This window comes from Ovis canadensis, chromosome 1 (genome assembly GCF_042477335.2).
Source record: "Ovis canadensis isolate MfBH-ARS-UI-01 breed Bighorn chromosome 1, ARS-UI_OviCan_v2, whole genome shotgun sequence".
Lineage (NCBI taxonomy): Eukaryota > Metazoa > Chordata > Mammalia > Artiodactyla > Bovidae > Ovis > Ovis canadensis.
Window position 1 is genome coordinate 205,412,579 of NC_091245.1, and position 22,874 is coordinate 205,435,452.

The window sequence follows — 22,874 nt, forward strand, 5'->3', positions numbered from 1 at the left end:
CCTCTGATCCTAAGTAAACACAGTAAACATCCTGGGGCATCATTCCACCAGATTATTTCCCAAGGTTACTAGTCAGGCACTTTCATCTTCATGTTCTCCTCAACCCAGAAGCTCCTTTCCTTGCTTTTGTCTTTCAAATTCCTACTCATTATTCCAGTCATGATTACTTCCAAGGTTGCATCTTCCACAAAAGAAACTCAATTACAGATAGTCCCCCAACTGTGCACAATCCTTTGTCACTCTCACTGCATCTCTACTACAGTATTTGACTCTACCTGCACTGGAAGTTTTGTGTTTTTTTTTTTAACATATCTATCTCCTTCAAGCGAGTTAGCTCTTTGGATAAGGACTGTGTTTTAGCCATCTGTGTGTAACCCACAGGAACTAGCTCACTGTTGTGCAATTACCAAATCCTCCAAAATTCTTAAGCACACCGTCAAAACTGGAAGGCAGCTATGCTTACTACTATACCACCAATGCACACTGTCAAAATTGAATCTGACAGTAGATGGTAGTTATGAGACTATTACTGATAAATTTATCCTCGTTGGAATTCAAAGAACTGGCTTCCCTAGACATATCACCTGCAAATCACTGTAGTGATTTAGGGAAACATTCTTATTTTTCCCATATTCTTTCATGTAGTATCTGCAAAAATTATTTTCATAACAGAAAATTGGAAAAGAAAACTACTATAATTGCAACAAATCTAGCAGTCAAATTGAACACTTACTGACAGCACAAAAACCGTAACTAAATGCTTAGTTGAACTACATAAAGAAAAGTGAACTGTTTATGGAAGTTCTAAGAACAAATACTCTATGGGGAATTAGGCTAAAGGTGTTTAGAGGACTGTGTGGGCCAAGGAATTCAAGAAATGTGTTAGTGAGTTAAAAAGGTAAAACAATCTAAAAATCACCTATCCAGTGATTCTCTGAACTTTGGGAGAGCTATTTTGAAAATGTTAAGGAACAGGAAAATGAATAATCCAATTCAAAAGTGGGCAAAAGATCTGGACAGACATTTCACCAGAGACGATAAAGAAAATGGCCAACTAAGTACAAGAAAAAAATGTTCAACATCACCAATCATTACACAAATGCAAATTAAAACCACGAGGAGATGCTATCTCATACCCAATAGGGTGGCTACTACCAAGAAAACAGAAAACAACAAATGTTAGTTAATATGTGGAGATCTTGAAACTCGTGTGCATTGCTGGTGAGAGAGTAAAATGATATTGCCATTATGGAAAATGGCATGGTGTTTCCTCAAAAAATTAAAAACAGAACCACCATTTAGCTTCTGCTGCTGCTGCTGAGTCACTTCAATCGTGTCTGACTCTGTGTGACCCCATAGATGACAGCCTACCAGGCTCCCCCATTCCTGGGATTCTCCAGGCAGGAACACTGGAGTGGGTTGCCATTTCCTTCTCCAATGCATGAAAGTGAAAAGTGAAAGTGAAGTCACTCAGTCGTGTCTGACTCTTTGCGACTCCAGGACTGCAGCCTACCAGGCTCCTCTGTCCAGGGGGATTTTCCAGGCAAGAGTACTGGAGTAGGGTGCCATCGCCTTCTCCGACCATTTAGATTAGCAATCCATATCCAGCAATATATATCCAGAAGAAGGGAAAGCAAGGACTCAAAGAGATGTCTGTATACTCATGTTCACAGCAGCACTAATCACAACAGTCGAAAGGGAGAGGCAATCCAAGTGCCCGTTGATAGATGAATGGGAACACAAAACGCAGCATATACATAAAACAAGAGCATTATTCAGCCTTAAAAAAGAGTGAAATTCTGCATGTGCTACAACATAGATAAATCTTGAAGACATTATGTTAAGTGTAATAAGCTAGACACAAAAGGACAATTACTACTTGATTCTACTTATATGAGATACCTAACCCAGAGTAATCAAATTCATCAAGTCAGAAAGCAGAATGGTGGTTACTAGGGGCTGAGTGGGGAGGAGGGAATAAGGAGTAACTGATGGGCATGGAATTTCAATTTGGCGAGGTGAAAAGGTTCTAGAGATGGATGCTGGTGGTGACTGTACAACAGTGTGTATGTACTTATTGCTAATGAACTGTACACTTAAAAATGGTTAAAACTGATTTTATGTGGCACTTATTTTACCACACTTTTACAAAACAAATAATTTTTTAGTATTAAGGAATATAATAAAAATCACATATCTATCTGTGACAAAGTCATTCAAGATTCTAAACTTCAAGTTTTACTGCTTTCTGCTAAAATCATGTAAGCTCAAAACAGAAACATTGGCTATTTCTTACTGATTAGAAGCTCTGCTTTGTTGTTGTTCAGCACATTAATTTTTAAAATTAAGTTATGTATCTCATTTATAATAACCAAAACATAAGAACAAAAGTATAGCCAAAAATTAATACCAGTGAAGAATATCTAATTTTCTGTACAATGAAATGACCTCTAGTACTGACAATTAGCATCACAAAAGCACAATGGTTTATATTACTTCCTATTATGAGCCTTGAAAACAAATCAAAATTTGGATCAATGATAAACAGCAATATACAGATCAATGTAATTATTACTTAATAAATGTAGTTTTTCATTTAATACATTTTAAAACATGGGGTCCACAGAAAGAGAAATTGCAAATTACACTCAAGAACTTACTTTCATCTTGACGTATTATCTCTTGAAGTTTGCTTTGTAGTCTCTAGGAGGTAAAAGGAACACTTTATACTTCCAATCCACCAACACCTGAATTAACATATTTTAAAGGTAAAATCCAAGAAACAACAAGGTTTTTAAGAATGATCTCTGTCATTCAGAGAAGAACATCTGTGTATACAGAAAACATAGCTAGTAGTACTGGAAGTGACCCAAAGTATCAAATATCACTTATTCTGCCTCACTTTTGCTTCTGTTGTACCACCACACAGTCATCATTGCTAGCCTTTAGGCACAGTAATGGGGATTAGGGTTAATCCATGCTTTGGATAAGGGAATAAAATTCACACTCAATTATGAGAAAAAGGGATGGATGCAAATGAAAAGGACATGACAAGTCTATCATCACAGCACAGGGCACAGCCTTGGGTGTGACATCTTCGAGATCTGCAGTTGTGGCATCCACTAGTCCACTGAATTCTGGATCCTGAGACACTCTTAACTGACATCCCAAAGGCTTTTTAATATGACTGAAGTTGACCTTAATACATCCCTTCTACCCCAAATTTGCTTCTTTCTTTGAGGTCCTTTATAGGCTAATGGTAAGCTAAAAGTCAGAATCATCGTTAACTGCTCCCTCTCATTTACCCCATACCATATTCAAATAATCAATAAGTTCTTAAATCCACCTTCTCATTTCACTTCACCAGAACCGTCACACCCACTCAAGCCCTCCTGATTCACTGCTGCAATAGCCTCGCAAGTGCGGCTTCCAGTTTTACGTCTTCCTTCTCTGCATCCTACAGATTCTCCTACAGTCAACAGAGCAGTCTTTATGAAACAAAGTTTCACATCAGCTTCTTGTTTAAAAACCTTTAGTTCATCCTGACTGAAAACATAATCAGCTCTAATTCTTTAGCGTGTCCTACAAAATCTTTCCAAGTCTGGATCGAGTCTTTGTTTCCAGCCTGACCTGCCTTTTTATACACTGATAGCTGAGCCCTAGTAAAGCTACTGGCTCAGCTCCTAGCAGTTTGTATTCCTCTGTATTTTGCAAACAATCGTTTTATTCCCTGCAAAGATCTCTCACTTCTCCATTTCCCATCCATTTACTTATCCTTTAAAATTGGGTTCATGGTATCATCAACAAATAAATTACAAGGAAAAAGAGATGAAAGAGTGACCTAGAGATTAAAACGGGTTAAGAGCCTATACAGATTCTCTGTGGAATATTGTTATTGGCTTGTTTCACAATTATATGGCTAGAAAAAACTAGAAGCTAATGTGAACTATTTTTTAAAATATAAATAGGACATCCCTAATCTATTCCTAGCTAGATGACAATGTTTAAAAAATGGATATATAATCACACACATTAGGATGGCCATTACCAAGAAAATAAAAAATAACAAGTGTTGGTGAAGAGAAATTGAAACTTTGGTGCACTGCTGCTGAGAATGTAAAATAGTAATAGTCGCTATAGAAAAACGGTATGGCACTTCTTTAAAACTTAAAAATAGAATTGCCATTTGATTCAGCAACCCCACTTCTGGTATATATTCAGCAATCCCACTGAAAGCAAGGACTCAAGAAGATATTAGTACACCCATGTTTATAGCAGCATTATTCACAACAATCAAAACGTGGAAGTAACCCAAGTGTCCACTGTTGAATGAATGGAAAAACAAAATGTAGTATATATATAATGGAATATTATTCAGCTTAAAAGATGAATGAAATTCTGACATGTGCTACAATGTGAATAAATCTTGAAGACATTATGCTAACTGTAACAAGCTAGACACAAAAGGACAAATTCCTTGATTCCTTTTATGTGAGGTACCTAGTGATCAAATTCCCAGAGTCTAATGTAGAATGGTGGTTTCCAGGGGCTAGCTGGCAGGAAAGAATAATTGGTCTAATGAGTTTGGGAAGTTGAAAAAGAGATGGATGGTAGCGAGGTTACATAGCAATGTGAATATACTTAATGCCACTGAAATGGTAAATTTTATTGTATAACAATTAAAAGAAATTTTTTACAAACTGCTATATATCACCAACTGCTGTTGGAATGTAGAGCAATCAGAACTCTCATACATTACTGGTGGAACATAAAATGCTACAGCCATTGTGGAAAGAGGTCTGCTAATTTCTTATAAAACTAAACCTCTACCTATCTTGTGAGGCACCAATTCCATTCCCTGGTACTGACCCCAGGGAAAGGAAAACATTTTTGTACAGGAGCAGGCATAGCAACTTTACTCATAATAGCAAAACACTAGAGATAGCTCAGGTGTCAATCAACAGGAGAGTGGATAAACTGTGATATAATCATACAATTAATTACTACTCAACAATAAAAGGAACTGATATATGTAATAACAGAGATAAATCTTGAAAACATTATGCCAAATGGAAGAAGAATTATACAAGAGTATCTATGGGATGATTCCATTAGTATGAATGAACAAAAAGGCAAAACTAATCCACAGAGAAAAAAATTCAAATTGTTCTCTCTGAGGGGACAGAATTGGGAACTGACTGTGAAGGAACTTTCTGGGCTGAAGGTAATGTTCTCTTATCTTGTTAGGCACTGGAGTTAACCAAGTGCATGCATTGGTTACGATTCATTAAACGGTACATTTAAAACTGGAGGATTTTGTTGGATGTAAATTTTACCTTGAAAAAAATACAAAGAAAGATTGACTCAAGTTAAAGACATGCATGATAAAAGTATCTAGGGATAAAATGTACTGCTGTCTGCAATTTACTCTGAAATATAAGAAACTGATGAAAACGTACACAATGTTATATGTCAATTTTATCACAAGAAAAAAAATAAATTGATAAATGGATAGAGGGCTAGACAGAAATATGACAAAGCAAACAGAGTAAAATGTTACCTTTAGCATTATTAAGAAGGCACCATGAATATCTCCTTTCTTTTCTAATAGATAAGCAGTGACTTCACAAAGTTGATACTTCTGGGTAATCTAGCAAAGAAAAACAGATAAAGTTTTTATTGAAAAATCTTGTTTGTGGAGTTAAAATATCCTAGTAAGGATGAAAAAGCTCCATAATAATAAATAATGAATTCATATGCTAAACAGTATATTACTGATACTCTACAGCATAACATGCAAATATTTGTCTTTCTAGTCTTAGAGTGGCCTATTTGGGACTACAAGTGAACCAAAGTCATTCATTCTCTTTTTACTTATTTAAAAAGTTGTTATGCACCTGAATTATGTATATCCACTGAACAAAAAGTAACATATATACATAAATAGTAATAATCTACACCAGAAATTGACAAGTGTCAATTCTAAATATTCATAAAATATTTAGAACAAAATGACAGTGAAAACACTATAAATTAGCTTATGGGATCTTAACAATAATTAATAAACTAAGAGTTTCTAATAAGTTAAAAAAGAAATATCAGTTAAGCTAAGAAAAAGAAAATAAATACAGAAAAGAATGTCATAAAAAGAAACAACACTTAAAAAATCCTACGTTAGTCTTTGAAAAGACTAATAAATTAGAATTAAACTTTCTCAGGAGTAAGAAAAAAGAAAGGCACAAATAACATATTAACAGGTGAACAGATCAAAGAGGGAAGATGTAATCATCTTAATGAATGCAGAAAAAGTAATACAATGCAGCACCCATTTCTGACAAAAACAAAAATATAAAACACTGCAACCCAAACTGGTAACTGAACTTTCTTAGTTTAATAAAAATCATCTATTAGAATCCTAAAATAAATACCATATTTAATATAAAATGTTAGACACATCCCCTTTTATTATTCATCTTTTTTTAGTTCTACCAGTTTGTTGCTACCAACCCATCTCCCTCCATCCTCATGCACACATGCTCAGTCATGTAACCCCATGGACTGCAGCCCGCCAGGCTCCTCTGTCCATGGACTTTTCCAGGCAAGAATACTGGAGTGGGTTGCCATTTCCTTCTCCAACTTTTTTAATCAGAAATAAGGAGAGAACGTATATTATCACTGCTTCTGTTCAGTAATATCCCAGAGTTCCCAGACATCTGATGAGGGAATAAAAAAAAATACAAGATTGGAAAACAACGCACAAAAATTAACAGCACATACCAGCACTAATCAATCTTTAAAAAGTCATTTCAAAAAATTTCCTTTTAGAAATTTCATTTCCAATGAGCCCAAGTGGCCATGGAGGGAGTGGAGCCACCTCATGCCAGGGCCCTGCATCCAGCCAGAGCGGAGAGCCACTGCAGGGATTAGCGTGCATGCCTGTACCTGGGAGGGAGCAGCAGCTGCCTCGACTTTGACCCTTCCTCCAGCCTTGGCAGTGTCTGTCACTGCCTGCACACAATTAAGTGCAAGCATCAGGAAGGACTGGAACCAGCCCAGGCCCTCAGCCTGCCTCTAACTAGGGTGGAGACTGCCATTGTTGATGCAACTGCACAAAGGTAAAAACGGATCCAGCTTATTAGTGTGGCTTCAGCCACTCTGGCCCAGACCCTGCCTCTACCCAATGTGTGCACACCAGGAAAAAAAGGGAACACATTGGATTTCCCTAGTAGTCCAGTGGTTAAGAATCCATCAGCCAATGTGAAGAACCTAAGCTACTCCATTTTGTTAAAAGAAAAACTCCATTTTGTAAGGTTCCGGGAAAACAGCCTTTGGAAATCCCCTGACCTCACCCCACCACCCACGAGCCAATCGGACCCCAGATCAAAATCTCCTGACTTAACACTCAGGAACTTGTGGTCTACCTAGACAATAGGGAACAGTCAAGAACCAACACACAAGTCTTCAAAAGAAAGTGACCTATCAGACATCCTCCTACCTAGAAATCCTTTTTTTCCATGTATACTCCCTATATAAGCAATGTAATCCACAACCCGGGGCTCCTCCCTATAGCCGCTGCGTCGGTAACGGTGGGAGCCCCAGCTGGAGCTTGGTAATAAAAAACTCTCTTGATTTTGCATCGGATATCGGCTCCCTGGTGGTCGTTGGGAGATTTCGCGACTTGGGCATAACAAATGCAAGGGACTCAGATTCAATCCCTGGTCTGGAAAGATCCCACATGCTGCAAATCAACTAAGCCAGTGTGCCACAGCTACTAATCCTGTGCTCTTCAGCCCACAAGCAGCAACTTCCGATCCTGTGTGCTACACCTACTGAAACCTGGGGGCCTAGAATTTGCGCTCTGCAAGAAGAGAAGCCACTGCAATGAGAAGCTCATGCACCACAAGGAAGAACAGCCCCTGTTCACCACAAGAGTAGCTCCTGCTCACTGCAACTTGAGAAAGCTCATGCATAGCAATGAAGACTGAGCACAGCCATAAGTAAATAATAATTGCTAATTTAAAAAAAAAAAAAAAGTGGAACAATCTTAGAAGTGCAGTCCCAAGCAATCAGGTCCCAGCCATACCCTGAACCATGGCGAAAGCACCATCACATTGGGAAGAAACCCTGCTCCAGACCCTCAGGCCCTGGCATCACCCCTGACAGGGTAGAGACTCTAGCCCTGCATGCCAGCAATACAGAGCCTGATAGCACAAAACAGGGAAGGACGCAGCCTACGCTCACTTTAAATTTAGCTCTTCCACCGATGCCACTGGGGACAAGCAGACTTCATAGGGATGCTCCCACATATGGACATGCCTTCAAGACTGGGAGCTGTTTCACATAATCTCACAGAGAAAAACAGAGAACGTCAAACAAGATATAAAAAAGAGGAATGTGTTTCAGATGAAAGAGAAAAATTCATTAAGGGGATGGGAAACAAAAAGTGATAAATAATTTACCCGAAAAGAGTTCAAAGCATTACTAATAAAATGCTATCTGAAAGAGGGAAAATAAGATGAACACAGTGATAACTGAAACAAAAAGAAAATAGAAAAGAGGATTATCAAAGCTGAAGAATTCAACAAGAAGAATTTGAAATACACAAGGACTTAACAGCAGAACGAAAAACAAGTTTAAACCAACACCAAAAATACACAAAGAACCATAAGACACTACTACAAACAACTATATACAAGTAAAACGGACAACCTAGAAGAAATGGACAAATTCTTAGAAAGATACAACCTTTTAAGACTGAAAGAGAAAGAAATAGATAATATGAACAGACCAACCACAAGTACCAAAACCAAAATTACGATTTAAAAACTTCCAACAAACTAAAGTCCAGGTACCAACTGCTCCACAGGTGAATTCTATCAAGCATTTCAGTTCAGTCGCTTAGTCATGTCTGACTCTGCAGCCCCATGGACTGCAGCACACCAGGCTTCCTTCCCTGTCCATCACTAGCTTCTGGACCTTACTCAAACTCATGTCCATCGAGTCAGTGACGCCATCCAACCATCTCATCCTCTGTCGTCCCCTTCTCCTCCTGCCTTCAATCTTTCCCAGCATCAGGGTCTTTTCCAGTGAGTCAGCTCTTCGCATCAGGTGGTCAAAGGATTGGAATTTCAGCTTTAGCATCAGTCCTTCCAATGAATATGCAGGACTATTCCCTTTAGGATGAACTGGTTGGATCTCCATGCAGTCCAAAGGACTCTCAAAGTCTTCTGCAACACCACAGTTCAAAAGCATCAATTCGTCAGTGCTCAGCTTTCTTAATAGTCCAACTCTCACATCCATACATGACCACTGGAAAAACCATAGCTTTGTTCGCAAAGTAATGTCTCTGTTTTAATATGCTGTCTAGGTTGGTCATTGCTTTTCTTCCAAAGAGAAAGAAAATTTTAATTTCATGACAGCAGTTACCATCTGCAGTGATTGTGGAGCCCAAGAAAATGCTCTCTCATTGTTTCTCTTCTATTTGCTATGAAGTGATGGGACCAGATGCCATGATCTTCGTTTCCTGAATGTTGAGCTTTAAGCCAACTTTTTCACTCTCCTCTTTCACTTTCATCAAGAGGCTTTTTAGTTCCTCTTCACTTTCTGCCATAAGGGTGGTGTCATCTGCACATCTAAGGTTATTGATATTTCTCCCAGCAATCTTGATTCCAGCTTGTGCTTTATCCAGTCCAGCGTTTCTCATGATGTACTCTGCACATAAGTTAAAAAAGGAGGGTGACAATATACAGCCTTGTCGTACTCCTTTTCCTATTTGGAACCAGTCTGTTGTTCCATGTCCAGTTCTAACTGTTGCTTCTCGACCTGCATACAGATTTCTCAGGAGGCAGGTCAGGTGGTCTGGTATTTCCATCTCTTGAAGAATCTTCCACAGTTTGTTGTGATCCACACAGTCAAAGTCTTTGGCGAAGGCAATAAATCAGAAGTAGATGTTTTTCTGGAACTCTCTTGCTCTTTTAGAGAAGAGTTAACACCTATCCTTCTGAAACTCTTCCAAAATATTGCAGAGGAAGGAACACTCCCAAGTTCATATTATCAGGCCACTATCACTCTGATACCAAAATCAGACAAAGGCACTACCAAAAAAAATTTACAAGCCAATATCACTAATGAATACAGCCATAAAAACACTCAAGAAAATACTAGCAAACTGAAACCAACAATGCATTAAAAGGATCATACCATGATTAAGTGGGATTTATTCCAGAGATGCAAGGATTCTTTAGCATCCATAAATCAGTCCACATGATACACTACATTAACAAACTGAAGAATAAAAACCATAAGTTCATCTCAACAGATGCAGAAAAGCTTCTGACAAAATTAAAAACCCATTTATGATTAAAAAAAAAAATCTCTCCATAAAATGGGCATAGAGGGAACTTATCTCAACAGGATAAAGGCCATATATGACAAGTCCATGAGCTTCCCTGGTGGCCCAGATGGTAAAGAATCTGCCTGCAATGTAGGAGACCAGGGTTTGATTCCTGGGTCAGGAAGATCCCCTGGAGAAGGGAAGCTACCCATTCCAGTATTCTTACCTGAAGAATTCCATGGACAAAGGAGACTGGATGGGCTATAGTCCATGGGGTTGCAAAGAGTCAGACACAACTGAGCAACCGACACTTTTTTCTCTTCATGACAAGCCCACAGCAAACAATACTCTCAATGGTGAAAACTGAAAGCATTTCCTCTAAGATCAGGAACAAGACAGCGATGTCTACTCTGGTCACCACTATTCAACATAGTCTTTGAAGTCTCAGCCATGGCAGTCAGAGAAGAAAAGGAAATAAAAAGAAATTCAAACTGAAAAAGAAGCAAAACTGTCACTGCTTGCAGATGGTATGATACTACACATAGAAAATCCTAAAGATGTCTTTAGCTGCCTTTAGTCTTTTAGGATCAGAAAACTACTAGAGCTAATCAATGAATCTGGTAAAGCTGCAGGATACAAAATAAATGTACAGAAATCTCTTGCATCCTTATACACTAACAATGAAAGATCACACAGAGAAATTAAGGAAACAATCCCATTTACCTTTGCAACAAAAAGAATAAAATACCTAAGAATAAACCTACCTAAAGAGGCAGAAGACCTATACTCAGAAAACTATAAGATACTGATGAAAGAAATCAAAGATGACACAAACGGAGTGATATACCATGTTCTTGGATTAGAAGAAGCAATATTGTGAAAATGACTATACTACTCAAAGCAATCCGCAGATGCAATGCAATCCCTATCAAATTACCAATGACATTTTCCACAGAATTAGAAGCAAAAATTTTACAATTTATATGGAAACACAGAAGACCTCAAATAGCCAAACCAATCTTAAGAAATAAGGAGCTGGAAGAATCAGGTTCCCTAACTCAATGCTGTATTACAAAGCTACAGTCATTAAGACAGTATGGCCCTGGCACAAAAACAGAAATACAAAAGAACAGGACAGAAAGCCCAGAGATAAACACACACACATATGGTCACCCAATGTATGACAAAGGAGGCAAGAATACACAATGCAGAATAGACAGTCTCTTTAATAAGCGGTGCTGGGAAAACTGGACAACTACATGTAAAAGAACAAAATTAGAACATTCTCTAACACTGTACACAAAAATAAACTCAAAATGGATTAAAGACCTAAGCTGCTGTGCCACAGCTATTGAGCCTGTGCTCTAGAGCCCAGGAGCCACAACTAATGAGCCCATGTACCACAACTACTGAAGCCTGTGTGCTCTGGAGTCCATGCTCCTCAACAGGAGAAGCCTCGGCAATCAGAGGCCCATGCTCCACTAGAGAGCAGACTCCGCTCACCGTAACGAGAGAGAAGCCTGTGCAGCAATGAAGACCTAACACAGCCAAAAAAGCCACATGGACCATTCACCACGTACATGGAAAAAAATATATATATATATATAAATTCCTCCTTTACAAAAATAAATTCCAGATGCATTACACGCCTAAATGAAAAAAGTCTCAAACTGCAAAACTCATATAAGAGGATATCTTTAATGCCACTAAAGTAGGAAATAAAGGTCACACACACAAAATTTTGATACTAAAGGAAAAGACTGATAAATTACACTACAAGTCACTAAAGACACATTAAAAGACATGCAATAACAGACTGGAAGAGGGCATCTCCAACACATAGAATCAGTAAATAACTAGAGATCCAGAAATTAGAAAGAACTTCTAGAAATCAGTAAGAAAGGGCACAATCTTAATAGGAAACTGGACAAATGATATGAATACATAATTCAGAGAAAAGAAAATCCAAAGTGTCACTAAACATGAAAGATATGCAATGTCATGAGTAAGCAATGATAATAATCATACTGGCAAAAACTAAGAAGTCTAAAATACTAGAAATCAGCAAGGACATAAAAAAGTAGCACATTTCAAACACTAATGATGAGAATGGAAACAACTAAGAAGTCAACTTGGCAATATGAGGAGAATTAAGCTACTCTATTGTCGAAAGAATTCCACTTTAAGGCATACTGCTTAGAGAAATCTCAGATGGGTACATAGAAGATATGTACAAAGATGTCCAGAGTAGCATTGTTTATAATGGCAAAAAACTGGCAACACTATGATAGGAAAATACATAAACTGTGGCACGGTCATTCAATACACATTAAAATGAAAGAACTACTCTGACAATGCAAAACTTTTACTGTTTAGTTTGAGGCTCTTTTTTTAAAAACAAAATTTCTGATCAACTGTTCATGACAACTGAAGTGTTATTTGTTAAAATATTTATTCATTTGCGTGACACGCTAAATCCCTATGGATATAGCTGATCATTTCTATTGTTAATATTATCTAACTTTACATAAATGGTGTCATAAACTATTTTTGCATCACAAAAAGAAAATGAAAGAACTACAGCTACATGCATAAAAACTGATAGACAAAAAATTAACAAAAAGCAATTTGCAATAGGATTATGTATGATACCATTAATAAAAAATTTTAAAGCATACAAAACTGTAACTTGTGTTTTATAGGTAAATTCAATTCTTACATAGGAAAAATTTTTTAAGAAGGATGGGAAGAAGAAACTTCCCATCTTCAGGTTGGTGGTAACCTCAGGGGAGACATGACAGACAAAGGATCATTTTCTCCTATTTCTAAAACAAACAACAAAGATCTGAAGTCAGTATGGCAAAACATTAATATCTAAAGAGTTGGGTTCATGGGCACATATGTATTTGATATTTTGCACACTTCTGCATATTTTGAAATATTTCATAATTTAGAACAATTTAATCATGCTGGATCATCAAAAAAGCAAGAGAGTTCCAGAAAACATCTACTTCTAATTTATTGCCTATGCCAAAGCCTTTGACTGTGTGCATCACAATAAACTGTGGAAAATTCTGAAAGAGATGGAAATACCAGACCACCTGACCTGCCTCTTGAGAAACCTGTATGCAGCTCAGGAAGCAACAGTTAGAACTGGACATGGAACAACAGACTGGTTCCAAATAGGAAAAGGAGTATGTCAAGGCTGTATATTGTCGCCCTGCTTATTTAACTTATATGCAGAGTACATCATGAGAAATGCTGGGCTGGATGAAGCACAAGCTGGAATCAAGATTGCTGGGAGAAGTATCAATAACCTCAGATATGCAGATGACACCACCCTTATGGCAGAAGGTGAAGAGGAACTAAAAAGCCTCTTGATAAAAGTGAAAGAGGAGAGTGAAAAAGTTGGCTTAAAGCTCAACATTCAGAAAACGAAGATCATGGCATCTGGTCCCATCACTTCATGGCAAATAGATGGGGAAACAGTGGAAACAGTGTCAGACTTTATTTTTGGGGGCTCCAAAATCACTGCAGATGGTGACTGCAGCCATGAAATTAAAAGACGCTTACTCCTTGGAAGGAAAGTTATGACCAACCTAGATATCATATTGAAAAGCAGAGACATTACTTTGTCAACAAAGGTCCGTCTAGTTAAGGCTATGGTTTTTCCAGTGGTTATGTATGGATGTGAGAGTTGGACTATAAAGAAAGCTGAGCACAGAAGAATTGATGCTTTTGAACTGTGGTGTTGGAGAAGACTCTTGAGAGTCCCTTGGACTGCAAGGAGATCCAACTAGTCCATCCTAAAGGAGACCAGTCCTGGGTGTTCACTGGTAGGACTGTTTCTGAAGCTGAAACTCCAATACTTTGTCTACCTCATGCGAAGAGCTGACTCATTTAAAAAGACCCTGATGTTGGGAAAGATTGAGGGCAGGGGGAGAAGGGGATGACAGAGGATGAGATGGTTGAATGGCATCACTGACTCAATGGACATGGGTTTGGGTGGACTCTGGGAGTTGGTGATGGACAGGGAGGCCTGGCGTGCTCTAGTTCATGGGGTCACAAAGAGTTGAACATGACTGAGCGGCTGAACTGAACTGAATCATGTGGGGAGTTACGAGTGGATGCAGAAAATACAGGTTACTGTTTCATCAGTATTGACAGCAAAGACATAATGGCAGCTTAAAAACAACTTTAAACAGGGAACATACTAGCCTCTTATGGTAGATTAGAACATGTGCGTATATATACATATGCACATATGTGCATACACACACACATTTCCATTTGGAATTGGAAGAAAACAAGGAAGGAGAATCAAGGCAATGACTGTGCTAATTGCCATTTAGCCTCGTAAGTCTCACGACACTATCACAAGATTATCTAAACCATCAGTGTCTGCAAGTAAGAGTTTGGTCTTTCCCTTTTAATGTTTTTATTGTATTCCTTTTTCTGTGTTTGTCCTGTTGGCTAAAATGCCTGTGAAACTTGATTAATAACAATTATTGGCATGTGCTGTTTCTGACTTCACCAGAATGAACAGAGAGGCAATTTATCACAGCAAAGAAAAGCATGCACCATGGAGTCAAATGAAGTGGGTTCAATCTTCGATGCTAGCACATACTGGACATAAACTCAGGCAACTGATTTAACATATGCATCTCCCTGTGCTCATCTGTAAAACAGTGAATGATAAACATTGACTCTTTCCTTCTCTACAGCATTGGTCTTACCTGAATAGTTTCTTCTAGGCGGTAGCACTCAAGGACTTGCAGCGTCTCAATAACGTGGTTTGGGCTGAACTGACACAAGAGCTCAATGAACTGCTCTATGATCCAGGGAGATATCTGCAGCGATTCTTGATTTACATGAATACCTTCCCTGAAAACAGAAAAGGCAAGAGAGTAGCATTATTTAATCATATCTGTAATTAAGGCTACAAATAAAAAGCATGCTAAGTTTCCCAGGTGGCTCAGTGGTGAAGAATCCGCCTACCAATGTAGGATATGCAAGTTTGATCCCTGGGTGGGGAAGATTCCGTGGAGAAGGAAATGCAACCCACTCCAGTTTTCTTACCTGTGAAATACCATGGACAGAGGAGCCTGATGGTCTACAAGTGCGTGGTTTTGCAAAGAATTGGATACAACTCAGCGACTGAACAACAACAACACAAAACGTTACCTTAAAACCAAGACTACCTTTTGGTCAGGTATAATTGTGGGTTAAAAGTCTTAATGTTACTTAGGTTATTAAGGTGAATTATATATGATAGAGACATTCTAAATCACAATGCTTCTCAATTCACCTTAAATAATTATGGAAATGAGATTCAGTGCGGGCTCCTCTAAATCACACACAAAGTTCTATTATTGCTCAAAAAAAACCCCAAAGATGACACAGTTTAGTTTGAATAATTTGATCCATGAATGACTATATACAATAAGCCATCTTCCAGTCTCAACAACTGTCCCTACTCTACTTCCCTTATAGTACCAATCACATCATGTTGTAATCACTTCTTTAATTATCTATCTTCCGTAAAAGACTATAAATTCTGTGAGGGCATCCACCAGGTATCTTCTCACTAGTGAATTCTGAAAGCCTGCAACAGCATCTTGCACAATGCAGCAATAGCTAATTATTTGGCTGTTGCGAAAACAAGCAAGTGGATAAGAGTAAGATATATTAAATTTATGGTTCATTTGCCTGGAATGTCAGCCATTATCAAAGCCTGCTATTTATAATGCCTATACAAAAGCTATGGAGGTCAAGGATTAGTTTTATCATGGTGGAGACTACTGGAAATATTTAGAAAAATCAACTGCTGCTCATTGGAGATCTAAGAATCATTTTCTCTCTACCCTCAAAATAAGTCAGTTTTTCTGGGAGTTTGTCTTCTCTTCAGAATTCCTCAACCAAGGCTCTGTATATAAAGAACTGGAACAGGGTTAAGAAGATACAAAAATGACTTGGAAAACTAACCTTCTAAAGAAAGGCTAACGGTCTGAATAGACCAATCTCTAGAAATGAAATAGAATCTGTAATTGAAAAAAAAAAATCCCTACCAAAACAAAAAGTCCAGGACCAGATGGCTTCATAGGAGAATTCTACTAAATATACAAAGAACTTACACAGATCCTTCTCAAACTCTTCCAAAAGAACCAAAGAGGAAGGAATACTCCCAGAGACATTTAATGAAGCCACTGTCACCCTAATACCAAAACTAGACAAAGACACACCACCAAGAAAAGAAAATTACAGGTCAATACCTTTGATAAATATAGATGCAAAAATTCTCAACAAAATATTAGCAAACTGAATCTAACAACACATAAAAAAGGTCATACACCATGACCAAGCTGGATTCAACGCAGTGTCACAAAGATGGTTCACCATATGCAGACTAATCAATGTGATACATCACATCAACAAGAGAAAGGGCATAAACTATACGATGATCTCAACAGACGCAGAAAAAGCATTTGATAAAATTCAACATCCATTCATGATTCTTAAAAAAACCCTTACAAAGATGGATATAGAGGGAACATAGCTCAACATAAAAGCTGTTTATAACAGCTCAACATAAAACCCACAGCCAATATAATATTCAACAGTGAAATGCTGAAAGCCTTCACACTAAAATCTGGAACCAGACAAAGATGCCTCTCACTAATTCTCTTCAAGATCATATTGGAATCCCTGCCACAGCAGTCAGACAAGAAATAAAAGGGTATTCAAATTGGTAGGGAAGAGGTTAAATTATCATTATACACAGATGATGTGATACTATATATAGAAAACCTTAAAGACTCCACACAAAAACTACTAGAATTGATAAATGAATTCAGCAATGCAGCAGGATACAAGATTAACAAACAGAAATCAGTGACATTTCTTTATACTAACAGTCAAATAGCAGAAAGGGAATATATATATTTTAAAAAACACCTTTTGAAATTGCATCCAAAAAAAATTTAAGAATAAACCTCTCCCAGGAGGTAAAAGACTTTCATGCTAAGAACTACAAAACATTAATAAAGGAAACTAAAGATAATTCAAAGAAAAGGAAAGATATCCCATGCTCTTGGGTTGGAAGAATCCTGTTAAAAAGGCAATACTACCCAAAGCAATCTACTGATTTAATGTGATTGCTATCAAATTACCCATTTTTCACAGAACGAGAACAAATATCCTAAAATTTATATGGAACCATAAAAGACCCAGAATTGCCATAGCAGTCTTGAGGAAAAAGAAGAAAAACAGGAGACATAACCCTTCCAGACTTCAGACAAACCTTTGATTACAAAGCTACAGTTATGATTAAACAGTGTGATACTGGCCCAAAAACAGATATATGGACCAATGAAACGGAACAGAGATCCCAGAAATAAACCCACACACCTATGGTCAATTAATCTTTGACAAAGGAGGCAAGAATATAAAATGGAGAAAAGACAATCTCTTCAGCAGGTGGTGCTGGAAAAGTTGAACAGCTGCATATAGATCTAAGAAGTTAGAGCATACCCTCACACTATGCATACACATGAGCTCAAAATTGCTCAAAGACTTATTTATAAAACAAGACACCATAGAACTCCTAGAAAAGATCATAGGCAAAAAATTCTCTGACATAAATTATAGCAATGTTTTCTTAGGTCAGCCTCCCAAGACAATAGAAATAAAAACAAACAAATGGTACATAAGCCAATTACAAGCTTTTGCACAACAAATGAAATATAAACAAAACAAAAAGACAACCTATGGAATGGGAGAAAGTATATGTGAACGATGGCACAGGGGCTTAATTTTCAAAATATACAAACAGCTTCTACAACTCAACAACAACAAAAAAATCCAATCAAAAAATGGACAGGAAAACCTAAACAGAAACTTCTCCAAAGACATACAGATGTTCAAAAGGCACACAAAGAGATGCTCAACATCACTAATTATCAAAGAAATGCAAGTTAAAATGACAATGACGTATCACCTCACACCAATCAGAAAGGCTATCACTAAAAAGTCTACAAATAACAAATGCTAGAGAGGGTGTGAAAAAAAGGGAACCCTCTTACACTGTTGGTTAGAATGTAAACTGGTGCAGCCACTGTGGAAAACAGTATGGAGGTTACTCAAAAAAACTAAAAATAGTTCCCATCCATATGCCCTAGCAACCCCACTCTTAACCAGAGAAAAGAAAACTCTAATTCAAAAAGATACATGCACTATTCACAATATTCAAGACATGAAAACAAACTAAATGTCCATCAGATGAATGGATAAAAAACAAATGGTGTGTACACACACACACACACACACACACACACACACACACACACGGAATATTACTCAGCCATCAAAAGGAATTAATGCTATTTGTACCAACATGGATTGACCTAGAGAACATACTAATTGAATTAAGTCAGAAGGAGAAAATAAATACTGCATGCTATCACTTATATGCAGAATCTAAAATACAACACAAATCAACATATCTATGAAACAAAACCAGATTCACAGATACAGAGAACACACTTGTGGTTGCCAAGGTGGAGGAAGGGACTACAGGTGGGATGGAACGGGAGTTTAGGATTAGCCGATGCAAACCCATATACAGAATGGATAAGCAACAAGATCCTACTGTGTAGCACAGGAACCTATATTCAATATCCTGTGCCAAACCATAAGGGAAAAGAATATGAAAAAGAATATGTATATGAATAACTGACTCCCTTTTCCATACAGAAGATATTACCATAACACTTTAAATCAACTATACTTCATTAAAATCAAATAATAAATAAATAAATCGTTAAACGGGGTGGGGGTGGGGGGGAGACAGAGAGACAGCCAGAAAGGTTAATGGTCTAAATCAACACTTCTAGTTTTTTCTCATAATGGCACATAGAAAACGACCATATTTATCTGGCCCATCAGAAATCAGACTGATTACAAGGTACTCTGTGTACCCTAAGAGGTGCCCCTCAAGATTTAAGGGAAGCAGTCTTTAAACACAACTGTAACGCAGGTGCAGCACACCAACAGCCATAGGCAGGAATATCTGGACTCGAGAATGATCTAGGGGTTGTAAGTATTCTATATGGTGGTACATAGCACTCCTATTTTTATTAACAAGACCCTGCAGTTACAGAATAGGAATTATATTTAGAATAGAAAATCTTTTCCAAATAAAGAGCTTTATGACCCTCAGTCTTGACCAGAGGTTGGGCAAGGATCTCACTAAATTCTGCTACTTGTGGATTTCAATACATGCTGAGGCTAATTCAGTATTTCCTCAAATAGGCTGTAAATCCCAAAGATCAAGTTTTCCTCTTTCTTTATTTCACAACTGCCTTTAAGGCAGGATTTTGTTAAATGACTGCCTATTCCCTATGTAGACCACCACCTGAGTTCTGATCACATAACTTGAAAACTATCTAAGTGTCTGTCCCAACTATACAATAAATTCTGAAACCAAAGACGGTGCTGCATTCATCACCGTTTCCCCAGCATTGGCACAGTACTGTCACAAAATAACAGATGCTCGGTAAACGCACACTGAATTAAACCGAACTGATGAACTAAACAGTACACTGGACTGTCTTCAAACAGATGGACCCAAAATGTAGACTAGAGGAGTGAAAATTACAAGGACTAGGGCCGTAAAGTGAGATGTAGCTAGGACTAAGTCCTGACAGAAAGTTCTACATGGAGAAAATAGGAGATGAAGATGGCACACTCAGGGGAATGACAGTTCTCTTTGTAGAATCAAAGTTGTGTCTCAATAGAACACAATTAGGTAAAAGAGAAAGGGAATGCAAACCAATTCTTGACATTAAGGTGAGTCCATGTACTTTCCATATGTTTATACACAGTTCAGTTCAGTTGCTCAGTCGTGTCCGACTCCTTGCGACCCCATCAATCACAGTACGCCAGGCCTCCCTGTCTATCACCAACTCCTGGAGTCCACCCAAACTCATGTCCATTGAGTCGGTGACGCCCTCCAGTCATCTCATCCTCTGTCGTCCCCTTCTCCTCCTGCCCCCAATCCCTCCCTCCCGGCATCAGGGTCTTTTCCAATGAGTCAGAAACTCTTTGCATCATGTGGCCAGAGTATTGGAGTTTCAGCTTCAGCATCAGTCCTTCCAAAGAAAACCCAGGACTGATCTCCTTTAGGATGGACTGGTTGGATCTCCTTGCAGTCCAAGGGACTCTCAAGAGTCTTCTCCAACACCATAGTTCAGAAGCATCAATTCTTCAGCACTCAGCTTTCTTCACAGTCCAACTCTCACATCCATACAAGACCACTGGAAAAACCATAGCCTTGACTAGACAGACCTTTATTGGCAAAGTAATATCTCTGCTTTTGAATATGCTGTCTAGGTTGGTCATAACTTTCCTTCCAAGGAGTAAGCATCTTTTAATTTCATGGCTGCAATCACCATCTGCAGTAGGTGGTACTAATATTATACCTATGTCAGACTTCTGGTAATATGTCTTACAAATGCAAGACTATGGAGCAGATTAAAATCAGAAATAAGCACCTGCCGATAAACCACAGTACTTAATTCTTTCCAGAACATTTATTCACAAAACCCTTTACAAGTACTGAAGATGTGAATATGCATCAAACCAAGCAAATCACCCAAATGAATAGATTTTGATGCATTCGTTTTTGAGGGAAATAATGTGTCTGCTGGGAAATGATCAGGAAAATCAACATAATCAAAACTTTAATAAGTAAATTGTAGCATTAACAAATTTACATCCATTTCTGACTGCTGCTTATCAGTCTTACACATAAAAGCAATTTGTTATATCCATTTCTCAAGCATATTTCTATTATGTCTTTTATCAGCTACCTCCTTTGCCAAATACTCATTCCTAATTTTAATGGCTGTCAAAATTATGTATTTTAGACCTAGACTTTATCTACTCTTTAGGGAATTTCTATTTTAATGACAGAATTGACTCACATGATGTAGACATTTAAAGGGAGAATTTTATAAGACTGACACAAGGCTTTCTTTAGTCAGCTTTAAAATAGAGTATACGTATGTCATTTGAAGCATGCACACACACACACAAACACACTCTAAACATACTCCAAAATTCAGGTTGGAGAAAATATTCACTCAGTCTGTGAAAATCAATTAAAAGTATAATCTAGTATAATTGGCTATTTCTGGGAAGGATAAACTATATGTCAATTTTGAAAAGTATAACTTAAAAATGATTCTAATATTCAAATTTCTGATTTCAAAATATTTGACAAAGAAAATGAATATTTTGCAAGAATAAAAAAGTTTTATCTAGTCCTTCCCCTTCATTCTAAAAGGTGCACAAAAACAGGCCAGTCTAGACTGCTTTTCTAGATCTCTGAGAAAGACTACTTCACAGTCACCTTTAGTGAGTTGCTTTGACAACTGTGGGCCACCTCAGCTTAGCCTAAATCCTGTCTGAACTCTTTGCTCATTTCCATATATCCAGCCCTTGGAGGTGGTGTCATACTGATGACTACTCAGTACCTTTGGATTAAGAATGCAAATAATGACTCACAACCCATAAGAGCAAAGAAAATTATTTTCCATATAGTTTTTATTCAAATCAAGTCACTTCATAAAGCCAGGAAGCTGAAGTCCCAGCTTTCCACATTTATCCCATATTAAAAATTCCATAGTGGACTCCTGTGCAAATTAAACAAAAACCTGAGTTTGCCAATTTGCCTGAAAAAATGCTTTAAATGTGTTAATTATAGGTAGCAAAGACAATACCTACAATTTGCACGAAACTGTAACACAATCAACAATAATGTTCCACAAACGGGACAGGTAACTGCCTAGATGGAAACCTGTCCTCCAGCAAGAAGGAAGCCAGTACTCAGTCTCTCCACTCTCCATGCTGACCCTGAATGCTGTGCAAAGCAGCCGGTATTCCTCAGAGAGGAACAGCTGCAATCTTATATACACTTTTATGAAGCACAGTCCAAAGGAGACAGGCTAACAGCAAAGATGCTGCCACATCAAATCAATGTAATAGCAGATTGAAGACAGATCTTTAGCGGATAGGATTGCTTTCCATTTCCTTACTCTAACAATCAAGTGTCAAAATGTCCTCTTCCAAATCTCAATAGAATTTTTGTCACTTATCTGATACCCATAGGAAAAAGGTATATTGTTTTGAGTGATCACCTGCATAAGCAGGAAGAATAGATTTTATAAGCCTAAAGATTTTATGGATAGAAAAAAAAACTTAGCTGTATAACCTGATCAAGTATAAACAATAACTGAATCAATGTAATGCTGTACAGACTTCAAATAAAAACTTAACAGGTTAGCTAAAACAATTTTTTCTACCATGATAATGGTAATAATAATAATAATAATCACGCAGGTAACAGCAAGTGTATTTTTCTAACGCAAAGCTCTCGGTATCACTAATATCTGCTACTGACCCTACTAGAAAAGACTGCCTTAATGTGGCCCAAGTAGATTAAAGAGTGAAAAACTGCAGGTCCTGGCATCTCAGTATAATA

General features: G+C 37.7%; 1 protein-coding gene across 7 annotated transcripts in view; it reads right to left on the minus strand.

The window, feature by feature from the left end:
- VPS8 (VPS8 subunit of CORVET complex) overlaps positions 1-22,874 on the minus strand; it is a 395,845-nt gene that overhangs the window by 95,826 nt on the left and 277,145 nt on the right. For all 7 annotated transcript variants that reach the window (XM_069558731.1, XM_069558750.1, XM_069558751.1 and 4 more), the window contains 3 exons: positions 15,070-15,217; positions 5,561-5,650; positions 2,661-2,703 (listed from right to left, as the gene is read on the minus strand). In XM_069558731.1, coding sequence (XP_069414832.1) covers positions 2,661-2,703; positions 5,561-5,650; positions 15,070-15,217 — 281 coding nt within the window. The remainder of the gene's footprint in view (positions 1-2,660; positions 2,704-5,560; positions 5,651-15,069; positions 15,218-22,874) is intronic.